We start from the raw sequence: 21,934 nt of genomic DNA on the forward strand, positions 1-21,934 counted from the left end.
CTCATCTGTTGCTGGCTGATCTCCACTGGTTCCTATTTAAGCAACGTTTCAACCTTAAAAATATCATCCTCATTTTTAAATGGCATCACCCTTTTCTATTTCTATGGTCTCCTCCAATCCCATAACCCTCCAAGATAATTATCTAATTCTGGCCTCGAACAACTCCAATGTTCATTGTTCCACCACTGGAGGCCATGCCTTCAGCTGCATAGATTTTAAACTATGGAATTCCATTCCTAAACTTGCCCGCTTCTCTACCCATCTTTCCTTCTTGAAAACATTCCTTAAAACCTGTCAGGCCAAGCTTTTGGCCATCTAACACTATCACCTTATGCAGCTGTGTCACATTTTGCTATTTGCAACTCCTGCAAAGGACTCAAAACCTTTTGTTGCAATTAAGGTACTATATAATAAAGTTGTTGTTGTTGCATATCAGCAAACATGGGGATAATAGATGAATGTGGCCTGGTGCAAGTTAGGATACAGGCAGAGTTTTCGATGAGCCCAGATTTATGAAGAATGGAAATGGAAGGCTGATCACGTGAGCATTGGAACATTACAGTCTGAGGTAAATAAGAAGCACAGATGAGGGCTTCAGCTACAAATGGCCTAAAGCAGAAAGGGAGCTGTGCAATACTGAGGTGAAAATGAGTCTTCTTGGTGGAGTCACCCAACATCTCAACAACTTTCTCTCCTGATAGAGAGTGGTTGGTTTCTGCACTTAACTTCAATTAAACAATAACATAAGAGCTTGCAAAAAAATAAACCAAATGCAAAAAAACCAATAGCTGATTCTTAACTTCTAGGAAACGCATAGCTAGAACACTACAATCAGACTCTTCTCTTCCATGTGTGTTTTTTGTCTCCCTACAGAAAGTTTGAGTGTGATAATATTCATATTAAGCCTTCAATGCAAAAGAAGGGGTTGCGTGGGTGGTGGCAGGGGTAAGATGCTCGAGAGATAGGTAGTTGGTTTATTGTAAAAAAAAATTATGACAGCAGGTGCCAATTGTGATGATACAAGTAAGACAATAATTCATAAGTTACAGAAAATTAAAATTAAGTATGATATAAAAGGATTGCACAATTATAATAATTTCAACATTTAAATAATTGAGAGATGGGGTGAAAATTTTGGCACAGATGATCACCAAGTAGAATCAGCATGGATGGAAATTAGAAACAAAGGACAGCAAATGCTGGTGGGAACTAAAAGGTCCTCGAATACTGGTTATATCATCAGGCAGAGCATTATGCAAGAAATAATTAGAAGTTTAACAAAGAAAATATCATAATTGTGGGGGACTTGAATCTTCATGTAGACCGGATATCAAATTAGCAAAGGTATCCTGGAGATGAGTTTGTAGAACACTAGCAGCAATTTCTAGAACAAGCTATTTTAGATCTAGTATTGTGTAATGAGACCTGATTAATTAGAAATCTCAGTCAAAGATCCTCTGAGGAATAAGTGATATGTTTCAGAGTCTCAGACATATTCCAGTCCAAAACAAGAATCTTAAACCTAAACCAATTACCCAAGTTTTAAGGGAGTGCTGATTAAGGTTGATCGAGTAAATGCACCAAAAAGTTAGGGCAGTAAATAAAGTGGGAAAATTTTAAAGTTACAATGAGGTTGAAAAGTGATCTGCAGGTGATAAAACAAAGCTCAGAGGGAAAGCAAGCTATCAGGAGGGCACAAAAGGCTGCAAAGTGAAACAGGCAGGTTAAATGAGTGGGCAACAAGGTTGAAGGTGGAGCAGAATGTGGGGAAGTCAGATTATTCACTCTGGTCGGAAGAAAAGAAAAGCAGAATTTTATTTAACAGGTGTAAAACTTGTAAATGTTGAGGTTCAGAAAGACTTGGGTGCAATCACATAAGAAACAGAAAGTTAACATGCAGGTACAGAAAATAATCAGGAAGGCAAATGGCACATTGGCCTTTATTGCAAGGAGTGGAGTTCAAAAACAAGGAAGCTTGGATCCAACTTTGAGGTTTTGGGGAGACTACACCTGGAGGAGTGTGCACAGTTTTGGTCTCCATTACTGAGGCTAGCTTAACATTCCAGATTTATTGATTAATTGAATTTAAGTTCACTAGGCACCATTGCAGGATTTGAACTTGTGTCCCAAGAGCTTTAGTCCAGGACTTGCACTTTGCTACTGCCCCCACGCTCCTACTTATGTAGTTATCAAGGCGGAAACTCCAATGTAGTGCTGCATTATGTCGAGAATGTATTTTCAGATGAGACTTCAGACCAAGGTCTCGTCGTCGATGTTTTAAGATCCGAACAACAGGCAATGACGTAGAACAAGAAATTCTCACTTTTCTGGCCAACATTCTTCCCTCAACCAATACCACCAGTAACAGATTAACTGGTCATGTATGTCATGATTGCTTGTATGTTATCGCTTGTGCAAGAATGGATTCTTAACCGTAGAACCATAGGACACCACAGCACAGAAAACAGGCCATTCGGCCCTTCTAGTCTGTGCCGAAATATTATTCCGCTAGTCCCATTGGCCTGCACCTAGTCCATAACCCTCCAGACCTCTCCCATCCATGTATCTATCCAATTTATTCTTAAAACTTAAGAGTGAGCCCGCATTTACCACGTCAGATGGTAGCTCGTTCCACACTCTCACCACTCTGAGTGAAGAAGATCCCACTAATGTTCCCCCTTAACCTTTCCCCTAAACAGTTAATGCATTTCAACAATAATTCACTGCATCAAGTACTTTGGGATGTTCCCCCACCACTAAAAGGGACTGTACAACAAACTTCTTAGCATGCTCCCATTGGTGCGCTGAATACCATTTCACTCACTTTTTCTGGTTCTTGCCCTTCAGATTCTTGAGTTTCCATCTTTTCCTCTTCAACATCTGCTGCATAAAGCAAAAATGAAAATATTACAACATTCTGCACAACATTTGCTACAATTCCAAATATTCAGTACATTTCCCTAACTTAATAGTGGAGAACCCACCAGAGCCACACGCATTTTCCCTCTAAAAACCACACTGGAATAGCTGTCATATAATTAACTGTCCCAATCACCTTTTGCTGAAGCAACATTGGTGACTAAATAAACATAGATGGTAACTGCATGCTGTCATACCATGTTAATCATCACAACTAATATCCAGAACTACAACCATACAACAAGGCTCAAGGACAATCAAGAGCAAGAAGCCTGGCTGACCTTCCCCTACCTGAGCCCACTGGTAGGAAAACCAATTATAGCTACTGTGCTAAAAACACAGATCAAAGCTCCAACTTGATGACCTGTATAATTTTTAATGAGTCTGAAAAAGATCGGAGTATTTTAGTTTACATGTGCGTATATTACTTCAGTGTTGGTTGGCTCCTGTTGAATTTGCACTTTGACATTTGTCAGTGGCTTGCAATCCTGCTGTCTCCTCACTTATGGGCAAATCCCCTAAATGAGAACACCAAAAACGTTACCAGCAGCTTCAGAGATGTGGAAACTGAGCACATGGATTTAACCTTTTATGTCATAGGAGCTTCCTCGTTACCAGCGTAATCCCACATAAATCAGCCAAGTTAACAAAAGATCGCAGGATTCTAAACGTAAATTGCAACAATCGTACATGCGGATTTAAAAAAATCTCACTTGAAGCTAGATGCAAGGAAGTTTAGGTTTAATAATTATTTACAATTAGCTTTAGCCATGTGCAATATTCAAGTAATCCAAGTATATTAATCAATTAACCTAATATAAACACCTATTGTGTGAAGAAAAACAGCTATGAGGCTTCAAATATATAGCTCTGTACCATAAATTAGTTATGTTTAACTTGTTTCTTAAAGGAGCAGTCATTCTGAGAAATTATGCAACCTATATATCCATGGAATTAAGTTCTGTCATCAGTTCTTGTAACTCGGTCATTCTCTTGTCTTTTCTTACTTAGGAACAGAGTCATTGAGGGCTAGAGCTCAGAAAAAGGCCCTTCGGCCCATCGAGTCTGCACCAGTCAAACAAGTACCTAACTATTCTAATCCCCTTTTCCAGCACTCGGCCCATAGCCTTGTATGCCAAGGCATCGCAAGTGCACATCCAAATACTTCTTAAATGTTATGAGGGTTTCTGCCTCTACTACCCTTTCAGGCAGTGAATTCCAGATTCCCACCACTCTCTGGGTGAAAAAATCCTTCCTCACATCCCCTCTAAACCTCCTGCCCCTTACCTTAAACGTATGCCCCCTGGTTATTGATCCCTCCACCAAGGGGAGAGGTTCCTTCCTGTCTACTCTATCTATGCCCCTCATAATTTTATACACCTCAATCATGTTCCCACTCAATCTCCCCTGCTCCCGGGAAAATAACCCCAGTCTATCCAATCTCTCCTCATAACTGAAACTCTCCAGACCAGGCAACATCCCGGTAAATTTCCTCTACACTCTCTCTGGTGCAATCGCATCCCTCCTATAATGTGGATTCCAGAACTGCACGCAATACTCTAGCTGTGGCCTAACCAGTGTTTTATACAGTTCCAGCATAACCTCCCTGCTCTTATATTCTATGCCTTGGCTAATAAAGGCAAGTATCCCTTATGCCTTCTTAACCACCTTATCTACCTGTCCCGCTACCTTAAGGGACTGGTGGACATGTACATGTACGAGGCCCCTCTAATCCTCAGTACTTCCCAGGGTCCTACCATTCATCCTGTATTCCCATGCCTGTTTTGGTTACAGGATGTATTAATTGAAAGTGCCAAGGCGTATTTTACAAGTGCGTCTTGCTACCTGAACTTTAACACGTTAATAATTTTTATACACTTTGCACTCTTTGTAAACTTGTTCCAAGCACTAGCAGATACGACAAAAAGCACTAGCAAAGCAGCTCCCATAACCAAAGCAGTGATAGGTGCCTGTCCTAATAAGAATTCTACAGGATATCTATACATTACACATTTGGGATGATGGGTCCAACATTACATCATTAGAGCTTGACATAACATGCTGTCTTATTTCAAATAAGTGGACAAAGAAAATATCTTCAGGCACCCCACTCAGTAGAAAGCCATAAAATTTAGTGAAATAACAGGAAAGCTATAACGAGGACGACAGCCCCAAAAGTAATTGAGACATTAAAGGGCCAGGCAGGAGGCAAGAGGAAATTACATCAGAAAACAACCGTCACCCTTAAGAAACCAATCATGCACCACCCAAATCAATCAGGGACCGATTAGTACTGGCCGGGCCAGAGTTCAGGAGGAATACTGGAGCACGCACATGAGCTGTGTCCAAGAAAGAATTAAAAAGCACCAGCTTTCAGCTGGCAGGTGCGCTGAACTGGAAACTAAAAACAAGATACTGCTTTGGGGCATGGGTGCACATGTGACCGAAGACTACATGTTGCCTTGCGCCCATGGCTGTTAATCAGGAACTATGTTGAGCCAGTAAAGTCGCTGCCTAGGTATATTAAGTATTACTTTTTGTTGTTTAATCAACGTTTCTGGAGTTGCATCACTAGATTGTCTCCTATTGGTTGAATGGTTAAATGCTCAAAAGAATAAATTAATATTGACTAAGTGCAGACTCTCAGATTTGGGAGGTTAAACACCCCCGAAAGTTAACAGCCACATACCCAGATTGAAACAACATGCACAAAAAGTTTCCACCTATTACAACCATTTGAAGTGCTTCTCAAAATTAATTTTCCTTTTTATTGCACATGGAATTAGTAGGCATAATTTTAGATATTGATAGCAATTAATTTACAGTGAAATTGACTGTCAGCCTGGGTCTTGCTATCATCTCATCTCTAAGTCACAAAGTTCTGAGTTCAAGTCCCGATCCAGGACTCCACAAAAATCTACGCTGACACCAAAGAAGCATTGATGGAGTACTGCATTGCTGAAAAAAAATAGATATGCCATCAAAGCTTTTCGCCTTGCACTCATCAGGATAGCTTACGAGAATTTTCCAACAGTAACGGGGAAAGAACAATTCACACTGCATGAGAAGTGTGTGCTAATTGGTTGGCAAATGGGCTCTGATTGAGGAAGGTGTTGCCATGGAGAATGCAGCATGGAACTGTTAACTGCCCAGCTTTGTTCAAATTCAAACCAGGCAAGTCGACTAGGATTGGGCAAGGCATTGCCCTGGCGAATGAACTTTCCCTGAGCTTTTCTTTAGTTGAAAAAAGACGCAATGTGTGGACATGTTCCTTTTGTTTGCAAAGGACAAGACCCTGTGTGTGTGAATCGATGTGGCTTCCAGCATGTGAAATTGAGCCACACTGCAAGCCTGACTGACAACCTTAAATTGGTTTTCAGTCTAATTCTAAGCACAATCTGGAGTATTTAGGTGTTGCCCAATCAAAATCTCATCTAATATCGTATACTGTTTTGAGTTTTGCAAGCACGGGCTGGTTGGGAACGGTCAGTATTTTATCTGTTGCGAGCAGCCAAGGGGATGCGCCATTTGAAGCAATCGCCAATCGTTGGGGCGTCTGGCCTATATACCTGGCATCACGCTAAAACCAAAATTCATACACCACATTGCTCATTTGTGTGATAGGCAGAACATCTTGTTGGCTTGACAGCAGCATCCTGTTAGTGGAGAATACCACTCATGCTGCTACCACCTGGCAACAATTTTCACACTTATCTCTTTGGCAGTTCGCAACATACAAAATACTCAAAAGATTGACCAGGCTGTGCTTGCAAAACTCAACAGAAAGTATCCAACATTAAATGCAATTCTGCAATTGGACAACACCTGCTAACCAATCCTGATTGGTTTTTAGCGTAATTCTTAGCGCAACGTAAGATCATCAGTCGGGCTCAATATGGCTTTCGCATGTTAGAAGTCACATATACTGACAGCCCTTTGCAGACAAACGCAACATGTCCGCACATTGTTCCTTTTTTTCAACTGACCAAAAGTTTAGGGAACAGACATTCCCTGGTTCATTCCCAACGGCAATATCTTGACCAGAATCGACCCGCCTGGCTTTAATTTGAACAAAGCTGGACAATTAATGGTTCCATGCTGCATTCTCAATGGCAACACCTCCACCAGAGTCTAGTTGCCAACCAATCAGCATTCTCTTCTCATGCATTCTTAATTGTTTTTCCCCATTACTGTTGGAAAATTCTTGCGAGCTATCTTGATGAGTGCAAGCGAGAAGCTTTGATAACATGTCTCTTATTTCAAAAATACGCAAGTGCTACGTTACTGGAGGAGCCATCTCCTGGATCAGACATTAAGCCCAGCCCCCATCTGCTTGCTTGGCTGGATGTTAAAGATCTCATGGCACTATTTCAAAGACCAGAGGAGTTAACCTCGGTGTCTCAGCCAATATTCATCCCTCAATCAACAATAGTAACAGGTCAATACCACATGGTTGTTTGAGAGTTTGCGGTGTGCAAATTAGTTGCCACGTTTCTCACATTGAAACAATGATTACACTGCAAAGTCCTTAATTGGCTCTAAAGTACTTTGAGACATTCAGTGTCTGTAAAAAGCACCACTTAAAAACTGGTGAACATTATGGTATAGTTTTATTCCAGTATTTTAAAATGAGGTTGCTCATATGTGAGACACTCATTTTTGTGGTAAGCCTATTTTCAGCTGTATTGATGAAATTGCACCAAGTTAGCACTCAAATACAAAAAAAATGTTTTCGCAATAAAGGGGGAAACATGTATGTTCTATTATACTTTGGCCAAAGTAAACATAGGCCCCTTACAGAATGAGGCTGGGGAAATAATAATGGGAAACCGGGAAATGGCAGAGGAGTTTAATAAATACTTGGCATCAGTATTCACGGTAGAGAACACTAATAGCATATCAAAAATACTAAGTAATCATGGGGCAAAAGGCGGGGGGAGGAAATAAATACAATAACTATCACTAGAGAAAAAGTACTAAGGAAACTAATGGGGCTAAAGCCCGATAAGTCAACTGGATTGCATCCTAGGATATTCAAGGAAATGCAGAGATTGTGGATGCACTGGCAGCAATCTTTCAAGAATCCTAAGGTTCTGGAACAGTCCAAGAGGATTGGAAAGCTGCCAATGTAACACCCTTGTTCAAAACTGGAGGGAGACATAAAGCAGGTAACTCTTGGCCAGTTAGCTTAACATCCGTCATTAGGAAAATGTTAGCGTCGATGATAAAGGATGTAATAGCACAGCATTTAGAAATGGATAATCTAATCAAGCAGAGTCAGCTGGCTTCGCGAAGGGGAAATCATGCCTGATAAATTTATTAGAAATCATTGAGGTAACAAGCAAGATAGATAAAGGGGAACCAGTAGATGTAATATATTTGGATTTCCAAAAGGCGTTCGATAAGGTACCACACATAAGGCTACTCAAGGTAAGAGCCCATGCTGTTGGGGGATAGTATATTAGCATGAAGAGCGGATTCACTACCTAATAGAAGACAGAGTTGGGATAAAGGTGGCATTTTCAGGATGGCAATCTGTAACCAGTGGAGTACCACAGGGATCAGTGCTGTGGCCACAATAATTTACAATACATATTAATGACTTAGATGAAGGAAGTGAATGTACTATCACCAAGTTTGCGAATGACAAAAATAGATGGGAAGACAGGTGGTGAGGATGACACAAAGAGTCCACAAAGCGACACAGACAGGTTAAGCGAGTGTGAAAAAAACTTGGCAGATGCAATATATTGAGGGAAAATGTGAGATTATGAATTTTGGCAGGAAGAATTGAGGAGCTGAATATTATTTAAACCGAGAAAGACTACAGAAAGCTACAGCAGAGAGGGATTTGGAAGTCCTCGTGCATGAATCACAAAATGCCAACATACAAGTTCAGCAGGTAATAGGGAAGGCAAATGGAATGATGGCCTTTATTTCAAAGGGAATGGAGTATAAAAATAGGGAAGTCTTGTTAAAACTATACAAGGCACTAGTTAGACCATACCTAGAACACTGAACAGTTTTGGTCCCTTTAGCTAAGGAAAGATATACTGGCATTGGAGGCAGTTCAGAGAAGGTTCACTAGGTTGATCCCAGGTATGGAGGGATTTTCTTATGAGGAGAGATTGAGTAGGTTGGGCCTGTACTTAATGGAGTTTAGAAGAATGAGAAGCGACCTTACTGAAACATAGATTCTTAGGGGACTTTACAGGGTAGGTGCTGGGAGGTTGCTTCCCCATGTACGAGAGTCTAGGGCTAGAGGGCATAATCTCAGAGGAAGGGGTCACCCATTTAAGACAGAGATGAGGAAGAATTTCTTCTCAGGGTAGTGATTCTGAGGAATTCTTTACTGCAGAGGGTTGTAGAGGCTGGGTTATTAAGTATATTCAAGGCTGAGATAGACAGATTTTTAATCAGTATGAGAATCAAGGGTTATAGGGAAAAGGCAGGAAAAGTGGAGTTGAGGATCATCAGATCAGCCATGATCTCATTGAATGGCGCGGCAGACTCGCTGAGCCAAATGGTCTACTTCTGCTCCTACATCTTATGGCACATGGAAGATCTTGCATTTGGGATTGTACAAATGAAATTAGGCAGACACGACCCATAATCTCACTGTGGAAAAACAGTGCAATTTGTGCTCAACTTGTTGACTGTGCCCAAAGCAGAAGCTCTACCCCTATATGCCAGTCCCAAGGTTCAATGGTGCTCACCTGTGCAGCCCAAAATAACTAGCTCAGTTCACACCAGGAAGTGCCTTCACTCACTTAGCCAAAAGGCAAGCAAAAACACCTCTATTTCAGAGCCGATAAACGCAGTGAAGCTGAATTCAATAGATCGGAGAGTTTGAGAGCTGGAACCAGGAAAATTACCAAAGCTACTGGATCATTACATAGATGCTGCCAGACCAGAATTTCCCAGTATTTTCTTTTATGTTATACTTCCAACATCAATGTTACTTTGCCTCCTGCAAAGTGAACTTGCGAGATTAGTCTTGACAGTTGTTAGTTCACATCATAACAGCAAAAACTACTTGGATATTTTCATCATGTAAATTTTTTAAAATGGATTGCAGGGTTGCAATAGCCAAGGTGTTCCACACTTGTTTATCCCTCCACCCAACTGCCAGATCAGGATTCAAGCATAACCGAGGCCTATATTCCAGTGCAGCACCAAGGGAATGCTGTATGAACTAAAACATAAGAAAATTAAAGCGCCGCCAACCTGTCCCAAGATGGGGAGGGGGAGGTGGTGTGCGATGGTGGGGTGGGGGCACTCAAGATTCCATAGGACTATTTGAAAAGCAGCAATCGGTTGTCCCACCATCCTGCTCACCAATCCTTAACCCATTTAACCAAAGGCTACATTAAAGGCCCTGTATAAATGAAGAGAAACCTTTTTACCTTTTATTTTAAAAATGCAGCGAGTGGTTAGGATTTGGAAAGCGCTACCTGAAAGCATGGTGGAGGAAGATTCAATGAAGCATTCAAAAGGAAATTAGACTGTTATCTGAAAAGGAAGTATGGGCAGGGTTGCAGGGAGGAGGCAAGGGACTGGTATTCGGTGAGTTGTTCATTTGGAGAGCTGGTGCAGACACAATGGGCCAAATGGCCGCCTTCTGTGCTATAACAACTCTGTGATAAATGTAAGCTGCTATTCTCCCTGTTAACTGCTTATTTTACTTCAGCTTGATATCACTGGTGGAGAACATCTATGGTACTTGGGTTGGGTTGGTCCCTACACATCAGTTCATATGCTTAATACCTTCACTCACACCCCATCACCAGGCTTCAAATTCTACTAACTCCTTACATCCTAGACTGAGTAAGATCCTTCTTGCCTTCAATACCTTCTCCCAGTGTCGCTCTATAAGAACTCAGAAATCACCCCAAAATCATACATACCTTCACTCATTTAATACCTATTTCTCACTTCTGTTCCCTTCAATACGCCATCTGTCAAGTACCACCAAGCACCATGTATACTCCAGCCTTCTGGAACAGTCCGTCAATACTTTTACCATGGCACATCATCTCCCTCAAAGAATATAAAACATATTCCTTCATCAGATATTAAACTGAAGCCCTCTAATGTGAATGTAAAAGATTCTATGACAATGCTCAAACAAGAGCGGCCTAGTTTTCCCAGTGTCCTAGCCAATGCTTACTCAACCAGCATCACGAAAATATATATATTTTTTATTAATACAAGGGATGTGGGCTTTGTTGGCTAGGCCAGCATTTATTACCCATCCCTAATTGCCCTTGAGAAGGTGGCGGTGAGCTGGCTCCTCCAACTGCTGCAGTCTATGTGTACTTGAGGTGCACCCACAATGCTATTAGAAGGAGTTCCAGGGTTTTGACCCAGCGACAGTGAAAGAATGGCAATATACTTCCAAGTCAGGATGGTGTGTGGCTTGAAGAGGAACTTCCAGTGGCGGTGTTCCCATGTGTTTGCTGCCCTTGTCCTTCTAGATGGTTGTGGTCGTGAGTTTGGAAGATACTGTCTAAGGAGCCCGACTGACTTTCTGCCTTGTTTCACAAAACTATATGTTTCATCATATTATTGTAGGCTTATGGGTGTATCTGTGTGGATGGTCCTGTCTTTGTGGTTGATTTAGCTGAATTAGAGTCAGATTGACTGCAAGGTTGAAATTATCAAATGAGCTAGGTGTAAAAATAGACTTTTGAAATGGAGATGGACAAGCGAGGATGAGGGTTCCACACAAGGTGTCTGTGAAACTTGCATTTTCAGAAAAGGAGGAGTTGTTTGATTTTCAAAGGGATGGTAGGATGTTTACAACTAACAAGATAAATAGGGCAAGGTTAGTCTGTGTATTTTTCCCAAAAGGAAAGAGGCCATATTGACAACATGAAAGATTTTCATATTATGGGAAAAGTAAATTTCCGAAGACATGCACAACAATGGGGATTTTACACATAAAAGAGAAACATAAAAAGGATGGAAGGTTATGTGGGATACACATATAAAATCTTGAAAGGTACAGCATGCAAAGCAGCCTTGGGGAAAAACCTCTAGCCATTTTCACAGAAGTCTGCTGCGTCCAGTAAGTAAAGTTGTGTTAAAAAACCTTTGGAATGCCACTGTCGAATGGGTGCGTATTTAAACTGCTAGATTGCTTATTTAAATTTAAAATCTATTTTGGACTGCTGTCTTAAAGGGGGCATGCAGTTGGAAGTCAGGTTAATTAGGAATTTTGGGATTTGTTACAAAATCAATTAACTGTAATCTTACCTGTTTTTACTCTTTTTCTGTCAATAAATGTTTTAATTTAATTTTTTTTAAATCTCTAAACTTTGTTAGTTGACTTGCTACATCTGAATTTAGTACACAAATCTTCTCATAATACGAAGTGCAAAACCATTGTGATAGCGTGGCCAATTTTCCCTTGTGGATTTGGTCTGCCTGGCACATATCACCTGCCACATCATAACAATTGCATCTTGTAGATGGTATACCCTGTTGCTACTTTGCATCAGTGGTAGAGGGAGCGAATGCTTCTGGTGGGATGCCAATCAAGTGGGCTGCTTTGTCTTGGACGGTGTCATGCTTCTTGAGTGTTGTGGGAGCTGCACTCATCCAGGCAAGGGAAGAGTATTCCATCACACTCCTGACTTGTGCCTTGAGGATTGTGGACAAGCTTTGGGGAATCAGGAGGTGAGTTACTCGCCACAGGATTCCGAGCCTCTGACCTGCTCTTGTACTTACATGGCTAGTCTAGTTCAGTTTCTGGTCAACGGTAACCCCTTGGATGCTGATAGTGGAGGATTCAGTAATGATAATGCCATTGAATGTCATGGAGCAATGGATAGGTTCTCTCTTGTTGGAGATGATCATTGCCTGACATTTGTGTGGCATGAATGTAACTTGCCTCTTGTCAGCCCAAGCCTGGATATTGTCCAGGTCTTGCGCATTTTGGCGCAGGCTGCTTCAGTATCTGAGTCATCGCAAATGGTGCTGAACATTGTTTGCTTATGATTGCACGTCCCCACTTTTGACCTTATGGTGGAGGGAAGGTCATTTATGAAGCTGTTGAGATGGTTGGGCTAAGGACACTGCCATGAGCAAATCCTGCAGTGTTGTCCTGGAACTGAGATGATTGACCTCCAACAACCAACTTACTTCGTGCTTGGTGTGACTCCAATCAGCAGAGTTTTCCCCGGTTCCCACTAACTCCAATTTTGCTAGGGCTCCTTGATGCCGCTTGATTGTGCTGTTGATGACCCCTTTGATTACTTTACCTGATGATTGAGAGTAGACTGATGGGGCAGTAAGTGGCCAGGGTGGATTTGTCCTGCTTTGTGTACAGGACGTACCTGGGCAATTTCCAACATTGCTAGGTCAATGACAGTATTGTAGCTGTACTGGAACAGCTTGGTTCAGGGCATGGCAAATTCTGGAGTACAAATCTTCAGTACTATTGCCAGAATACTGTCAGGGCCCGTAGCCTTCGCAATATCCTGTGCCTTCAGCCCTTTTTTGCTATAACAGAGTAAATCGAATTGGCCATCAATGATGCTGGGGACTTCTGGAGAAGGCAGAGATGGATTATCCATTCAGCACTTTCTAGCTGAAGATTGTAACAAATGCTTCAGCCTCATCTTTTGCACTGATTTCTGGGCTTCCCCATCATTGAGGATGGGGACATTTGTGGAGCCTCCTCCTCCAGTGAGTTGTTTAATTGTCCACCACCATTCACGGTTAGATGTGGCAGGACTGCAGAGCTTCGATCTGATCCATTGGTTGTGCAATCGTTTAGCTCTGTCTATCACTTGCTGCTTATGTTATTTTGCACACAAGTAGTCCTGTTTTATAGCTTCACCAGGTTGACCTCATTTTTCGCTATGCCTGTTGCTGCACCTGGCAAGCCCTCCTGCACTCTTCATTGGTCCAGGGTTGATTCCCTGGCTTGGTGATCAAGGTAGAGGGGGGCCATGAGGTTACAGGTTGTGGTCAAGTACAATTCTACTGCTGATGGCCCACAGCACCTCATGGTTGCCCAGTCTGGAGTTGCTAAATCTGTTCCAAATCTATCCCATTTAGCTCGGTGGTAGTGCCAGACAACACGATGGAGGGTATCCTCAACGTGAAGACGGAACTTCGTCTCCACAATGATTGTGCGGGCATTATTAGATTAGTTCCAGATTTTAAAATGAATGCAAATCTCATCATCTGCTGTGGTGGGATTCGAACCTGGGTCCGCAGAGCATTACCCTGGGTCTCTGGATTAGTAGCCCAGCGACAATACCACTATACCACCACCTCCCCTTTGTGGGACCTGTGCTATATATAAATTGGCTATTTCCTACATTACAATGCAGACTGTACTTCAAAAGTAGTTCACTGGCTGCAAAACCCTTGGTGATATTCTTGTCTTGTTCATGCTTTATCACCACCCACAACCCAGTCGTCTTCCCGTTTCCCCCTCCTCTGAGCAACCTCTAACGTGATCCAACATATCTCCATGCCAGGGCACACTGGAAGTGGAAGTTGGCATGAGGACTGTGATAAGATTTCCAATGATCTCCAGGTCACTGAATTTAGACTATTCTAAAGCACACAAAAATAAGGATTGTGTCAAAATCTTCAATTCCAGGTTGCCCACACACAATTGTGTAATCAACTCATCTCATCAGAGCTCACTTATAAAACTTGACCCAACACGCTACAGATAAGGCTCACAATTTTTATCTCAGGAGATTGTAGTCAATGGCAGCTGATTCTCATGTCTTCAGTTTGGCACAATAATAGCCCTCTCACTTCAAATGCCAGTTTTTGGGTTTGCCCCACACTCCAAATTATGAGGATAAATTGGCATTTTTTTTTATATCTTCATTCTCAGGATGTGAGCAGCACTAGCAAGGCTAGTTTTTGAAATGGTAGTGAGCTACAGTCTTGAACTACTGCAGTCTACATGAGAATTGTAAGATTTTGACCCAGTGGCAATGAAGAAACGGGGAATTTGGAAGTGCTGTCAAAGAAGCCTTGTTGAGGGCAGTGCATGCTGCTGACTGAGGAATAAACATTCATCAGGGCACAAGGGAGATTACAGCTTTTCTTCAAAATAGTGCATTGAAATAGTTGACACCCACCCAAGAAGGAAGGAGGGCCCAGTTTAACAACTCATCCAAAAGACATTACATCCAACAATGCAGCACAGCCTCTACAGCACACTAACACCAGCCTAGATTTTGTGAAGTTTCATTAAAAGCATCAAGTTAGATGGCAGGTCTTGACTGGGCTAGTTGAGAGGTACAGTGCTTAGCTCAGTGCCACTAGAGATGGAGCATATAAAATTAAAAACAAAGAGTTCCAACTCTATTCTATATTCAGTGTTAGGGTTGTGCATAACTGTTTGGTCCATTTTGATGAACAGCCCATTGCAGAACTTCAAGCGTCACTGTGTTGCACAAAGCAACAATGCTTGCTGGTGATCTTGGAGCATTATCGCAGGGTGACTGACTACTTCAGAATAAGAGAAATAGGAGATAAAAAAATTCTTAGAACCTAATCCACCTTTTCTCCCTACAAGAGATAAGGGAATTCAATCCTAGGTATTCACAATTTCTCTTCGGATGTATCGAGTGGAGACAACACTACAGATTACTGGATTCTTGCACAACTTGCTTCTGTGTCAAGAAGTCATAGGTTCAAATTTTAGCTCAAAGGGGGTAGGCAGTGCCATAATGGTAACATGACTGGACTAACAATCCAGAGCAAAAACAAAAATTGCTGGAAAAACTCAGCAGGCTTGACAGCATCTGTGGAGAGAAAGATAGAGTTAATGTTTTGAGTCTGTATGACTCTTCTTCAGAACAATCCAAAGTCCCAGGTTAATGCTCTGGGAACACTGGTTCAAATCCCCATGGCAGCTGATGGAATTTAAATTCAACTAATCAATCTGGAATTAAAAGCTTGTCGTCTTAGTAATGGTGACTATTATGAACAGTAGCAGGGGTTAATTTAAACAGCCCTGATTTCTCCTCTCAACACCTGTCCGCAAACAGAAAGATGTTTTGAGGAAGGACGTGAAGGCATTGGAGGGAGTACAGAGAGATTCACAAGAATGATTCCTGGGATGAAAAATTGTAGCTATAAGGATAGATTGAAGAGGTTGGGGCTGTTTTTCTTGGAGAAAAGGTGGCTGAGAGGAGTCTTGATCGAGATATTCAAGATCCTGAGGGGTATGGACAGGGTAAATACTGAGAAACTGTTCCCACTTAAGAGAACAAAGAACTAAAGGGCACAGATTCAAAATAATAGGGAAAAGGAGTAAATGTGATGAGGAAACATTTTTTCACCCAGAGGTTGGGTTGGAGTCTGGAACAAACTTCCTGAAGGGTGGTGGAAGCAGGTTCAATCAAGGTATGCAAAAGGGAATTGGATTGCTACCTGAAAAGGCAGGAGAGTGGGACTAGGTGAAATGCTCTTTCAGAGAGCCAGTGCAGACTCGATGGGCTGAATGGCCTCCTTCTGTACTGTAAAGAAACAGTGAAATGTGAAAAAGGAACATGCTCCCCCACCATCACCACAAACAGAACAAATAGCCATTCAACACACTGGGGCATCTGTCAGAGCACTAAATGGCTACCATATTTCTCTCTCGAGCAGACCATGCACTTAAAGCGCTCTGATAAACTCCTGAAACACAATTTTGTTACGTACCTTAAACAAGAGCACACAAAAAAAAATCAGCAAACTGAAGGAAAACTCATGAACATTTGCACACCAATTCATTACAAATTATTTTAGACACTATTTTATGCAAAGCTGGATAGCACCAGTGGTATTTGTTAACTGAAGCAATCAAGAGTCCACTTGAACATGGACAGTCATTCCAGATCACTTGCAAATCGACACGTGCAAGAAAACTTTCAAACAAACATCATGCTTTCAAAATCAAGAACAGGAAAAGCATCTTACAATAGCTCACTTTGCTGCATGCAGATCCCAGCATATCACAGCCAATTACCCAGCTGCAATTTGATGAGGGAAGATGGTTGAGCCTTTTCGACAGGTCAAGCCAAGCGTGATGGAAGGGACGTGAAAGTACCACAGCAAACGCCATCTGGCAGGAAGCTGCCTCGGTCTCATGAATACTATTACCAAAGGCTCCACCTCCCATGCAAGGATGCTGTAGGGGTTTGGAGTAGCATGCATCAGTATGATGAATGGTCATAAAAGAATACCAAAAAACCTAAAGCACAGAGTCCCGCAGAAAGTAGCAAAGTTATGGTGTACAAATAGGTCCATAGTTTAATTTTCAAACATTGTTTAGAAATGAGTGAATGATTTAGAAATGGTGAATGTGGAATGCAACTAAGTTCTCTGCACCAAAATACTCCAAGTTCAATTTCGGGTCTTCATAGCACAATCTGACGTCAGCCAGAGTTGGTTGTCAATGCACAACAAGTGGCCTCAGCACACTCAGGTGCAGAGATAAAAAAGCAAGAGGAAGGAAAGGAAATCAGTTATCCCACTCTGGATTATAAGACAGTCAACCTCCCCCTTTAACTTCATGTAAACCTTTGGTAATGAGTACAGGAGTTCTCTTTTTGGTTAAATGACTCTACACTCAACATTTAGGTTCACTTGAAAATAGTCACTTGACTCAGCCACCAAAAGTGTACTGGAAACCATGGAACTACATCACAGCAAAATCTATCTTCAAAAGAAAAAAGGGGAAATAAAAGTACGCTGCAAAGGAGACATACAAGCACCTGTGCAGGGCCAATAACAGACCAATGCCAACAGAAGCTTGTGCCACTTGGACAGAAGGTGAAAGTGGGATTAGTTTCAGATTCCTTCAGCTGAGGTGGCACTGATACATTGGACAATACCCACCTGTGCTGCAAACTTCAATGGTTCTTTCAGAGTAGTGAATATTGATTTAGTAAAGGGATAGGTAATGAGAACAAAAAAGATCTATAAAGGGGTAGTTTAATCAGTGTTTGCTCTGCATTTCACATCTTTGCCACATGAAAAAAAAATCAGCAAATCCTAAACTGTGTTGCTCATACTCTAGCACGCACCAAGTTCCGCTCCCTGACACTCCTGTGCTCAGTGATCAACAGTGGCTCACAACCCAGCAACCTTGGTATTTAACACTCTCATGCTTGTGTTGAAATCCCTCAATGGCTTGCCCTTCCCAAACTCTATAAACTCCTCCAGCCCAATAAACATCAAAGAGACTGGTGTCCTCCCAGTCTGGCCTCTTAGGCATCCCGATTTCCTTTGCTCCACCATTGGTAATTGTGCCTTTCGCTGTTTAAAAGGCTGAATTCAATTTATCCACCTCTCTTCATTCTTTGAAGAAACTTCTGAAAACCTACCTCTTCAACCAAGTCTGTCTGTCCCAATATCAAATTTTGTCTGACAATGTTCCTGTGAAGCATCTTGGGATATTTTATAAATAAAGACATATGAATGCAAGTTGTGGCATCCTTAAAAAAAAACAATCACAGGAAACATATGAACAATTGCAGACCGTTTTGTCCCTCAAGCCTATTGTCTTGTCTGTCTGTTAGGTCATGGTTGATCTGCACAACTTGACTTTTCCAATTTTGGTTCTCATTTCAATCCTTACACTTAGTTAATAAAAATGTATTGAACGTTTAAATTTCAGTGGAAGTCATTCAGACCATTGAACTGATGCTAGCTCCTCCACCAGGTCTCAATTCTATTTCTTTGTAACCTTCAATATTTTTCTGCTCCAAGGTTTTTCCAGTTTCCTCTTAAATGTCATGCAAGGAAATCATAAAAATGGAGGCAGTAGTTTGACTGATGTCAAAAGAACTACGAAGAACCACAAATGGTTAGTTCTCAAGCCAGGTTGGGATCAGTTTCTGAAAAGTGAAGGCCAAACAATAAAACTTTATTGCGCCACAAATTTAAACATGAAATTTCAATTAGGAAAATACAAGCAATTGCGACTAATTTTAAAAAACTGACTTCAAATAGCTCTCAATAGAAAAAGGTCATGTCCCTTATCCACAACGTGTGATCCAGTGAGGGCACGGGAAAACAAATCAAACCAACAATTATCAGCATGTCACTTGTACTAAGTCAAAATGTCAACACTTCAATTTCAAGGAATCCACAGGAATCAGCTCGTATCACAGACTTAAATATCCTCAAGGACAATGACAGGAGCTTCAAAGACCAGGTGGTTTGCAACACAAAACAGAATTGACTTTGCCCCTACAATGCATTGAAGCTCCTGAATAAGCCAATTTTATAGGCCTTCAGTGGGATACAATTCTAGCATCCTGCAAGTAAATCATGTTGTAGAGTTGGGAGATGAGACTTTGGACAGGCAACAGAATACTCAGCTAATTCTTCTTTCTGAGTGTGTCCCAAATAGTCCTCTGGCTCAGCATCAATCAGCAATCAGTTGAAACAGTTCAGTGCTACACTGTGTGCAATATTTACCCATCAGGCCTCCAGTCACTGCAGCTCCAATGCATGTAGCACATGCCCACAATTGCAAGCCATTATGTCAAGTTATTGCATTTCTCCCAACAGCAGGTTATAAACCAACACTGGGAGCTCTCTAACAGCAGGTTAGCAATCCTGCTCTTGGCCAGAGGAAATACATGGCATATGGGGAAGGGGGAGAAGCAAGAGTGAGAAAAATTTCTCACATGGTTCCAACACTGAGCCATAATACAACAGCAAGATATTTAATTTTGGTGCAAACCTTAAAGCTAGATTAAATATGCTGATAATTATCAATAGCAGGTTTCTAAAAAGTGATAACTGCTGCTGGAGGCAGGGCAAATAAATGTCAATGGTAGCACTCTATAATCAAGGTAAGATGAAAAAAATTGTGTTGTCATACATAGGCCGCATGTTACACAACCTGAGTATTTGTTTGCATTGACGATAACTTGGGATAGCATGGCTCTTTTCCTGCAGGATACAAGTAAGCCTGCTGTGTTTTTGTACCAATTAACTTCCATGATTAATTTCTCTGGCAACAACCAAGTTACCAGATTTACCTAATTTAACCATGTCAAGTCCCCCAGGGGGTGGTGGAAGAGGAATTGAACTCAAAGTTACGGGGTGAATTCTCAATGAATAGGGTCCCTAACCTTAAATTATTACATCTATTTGGCCTGGCAAACATCATGTGGAGTGTGACCAAGTTAAAGAGAAAGCTGAATAGGCTTTTTTGGCAAAAGGAGTGCTAATGGGTAAAGAAAAGAAACAAAAGATGTGTCTAGGTGAAGCATAAATGGCTGGATAGCAGCTGTCCAAAAAGTGAAGAAATAAAGGAAGAGGGGAAAAAAAGTGAACCAGCAAAAAAAAAAAAATGGAGGCAGAGTTATGATAATTGTTAAATTCAAATGCTTAGTCCAAAAGGCTGTACAGGGCAGAGTCAAAAGGCTAGGTGATGTTCCTCAAGCTTGCATTGAGCTTCTTTGGAACAATGCAGCAGGCTGAGGACAGAAAGGTCAGAGCAGGAGCAAGGTAGAGAATTCAAATCCAAGTGACAGGAAGTTCAAAGTCATGCTGATGAGAGAATCACATCTCTCAAGGCTGAAGTTTTCTTTTACAAAATGCAAGGATTTGGCATTATCTGGACATGTTGCTAACCAGGATTTTTTATTTAAAAAGGTCATAAATTCACCTTGAGACTGTAAACAAGCAGGCCTCTTCCAAGAAATCATCTGACCTACATGGTACTTGAGAAGGGTTTGTGTTTGAACTGCAAAGCACTTTACTTAATGAAAAGCTGGGAGGCAAAAAAAGGCAGTCACATGAAAGAGAGGAAAAAAGCTTAAGTTGTGAACCTGCTTGTTTTGAAGGCAGTTGTTGGAGAACAAGCTGAGGAAGGACTTGACTGGCCCCCTCTCTCTACCTTGCCTAAAATTGTGTGGGGATATCAACCTGCAGCCAGAGTGTGCATCTGAGTGTAATCAGTCTGCATTTGAACCTGCAAAGTTGTGGCCAGTAGCAAGAACCAGCGCCTGTCTTCACACGAGAACACTCTAGGTTGACAGCATCAGGGCCCTGCAGACTTCATCACTTATTTTATAACACCCATCCTTCAAAGCCTATCTCTGCAGAAAGACTCTGTTTGTCCGTGTGTATGCCAGTGTGTGCACGCAGGGGGAATTCTTTCGGAAGAGAGACAAGTGTGTGCTAACCTGTGCTTGCAACTCATGAAAAGAAGCTTTGGTTTAAAATAATCATTGAATTTTGGAACGAAGCCTGGTCAGAGTCTCTTTTCTTATTGGTACCAGAGGTGTAGGTACACAATTGGCCATTTTGGTGAGAAAATTAAACATTTAAATTATTGGTACGGCCTGCAGAATAGCGGGGCTTGATAATTCACGCACTCTTCCCATCCCTGTCTCGGTCGTAACACTAATGAACTGAACGAGGATGTTCAACAAAGTTGCCACTCAATATGCGTTTGGTCTCCCCAAAGGGAGCACTAGTGTGGAAAGTTGCATCGTCTTTTGATATTTCTTCAACCAAGGATTTCCCTCATTGCAGTTGACAGGGTCCTCTGCCATTTCCAATCTATTTCAAGCACTTCTGCTCTCCCCACTTCCTCTCTCTCCTGCCTTGTCACCTTGCGTCCTACCAGCCTCCATGTTCAATGGATTATCGTCGACTTCTGCCAACTCCAGTGCAATGCCACCACCAAACATATCTTCCCCACCCTCTCCTCCCTTTCAGCATTCCAAAGGAACTGTTCCCTCCAATCCACTCCCTGGTCAAAATGCCTCCCTTTCCTGCTGCACTTTTCCAGGCAGGCACAGAAGATTCAACACTTGCCCCTGTATCTCCTCCTTTCTCACCATGCAAGGCCTCAAACACCCCTTCCCTGGTTTTTGCACCATGAAAACTTCCATCATATTATCTTTCCTGCCTTCCACCCATCAGACAAGGCCCTTCATCCTTCCTTCCCCCTTTTCACTTGCTCAAACTGTTACATTTCTATCCTTCCTCATTTCTGATGAAAGATCAGAGATCTGAA

General features: G+C 41.7%; 1 protein-coding gene across 3 annotated transcripts in view; it reads right to left on the reverse strand.

The window, feature by feature from the left end:
• LOC144679895 (SWI/SNF complex subunit SMARCC1-like) overlaps window positions 1–21,934 on the reverse strand; it is a 213,040-nt gene that overhangs the window by 72,572 nt on the left and 118,534 nt on the right. For 2 of the 3 annotated variants that reach the window (XM_078540827.1, XM_078540825.1), the window contains exon 22: window positions 2,825–2,883. In XM_078540827.1, the coding sequence (XP_078396953.1) occupies window positions 2,825–2,883 (59 nt within the window). The remainder of the gene's footprint in view (window positions 1–2,824; window positions 2,884–21,934) is intronic. The other variant, XM_078540826.1, reaches the window with a different exon arrangement.

Source organism: Cetorhinus maximus, chromosome 4, assembly GCF_964194155.1.
Source record: "Cetorhinus maximus chromosome 4, sCetMax3.hap1.1, whole genome shotgun sequence".
NCBI lineage: Eukaryota > Metazoa > Chordata > Chondrichthyes > Lamniformes > Cetorhinidae > Cetorhinus > Cetorhinus maximus.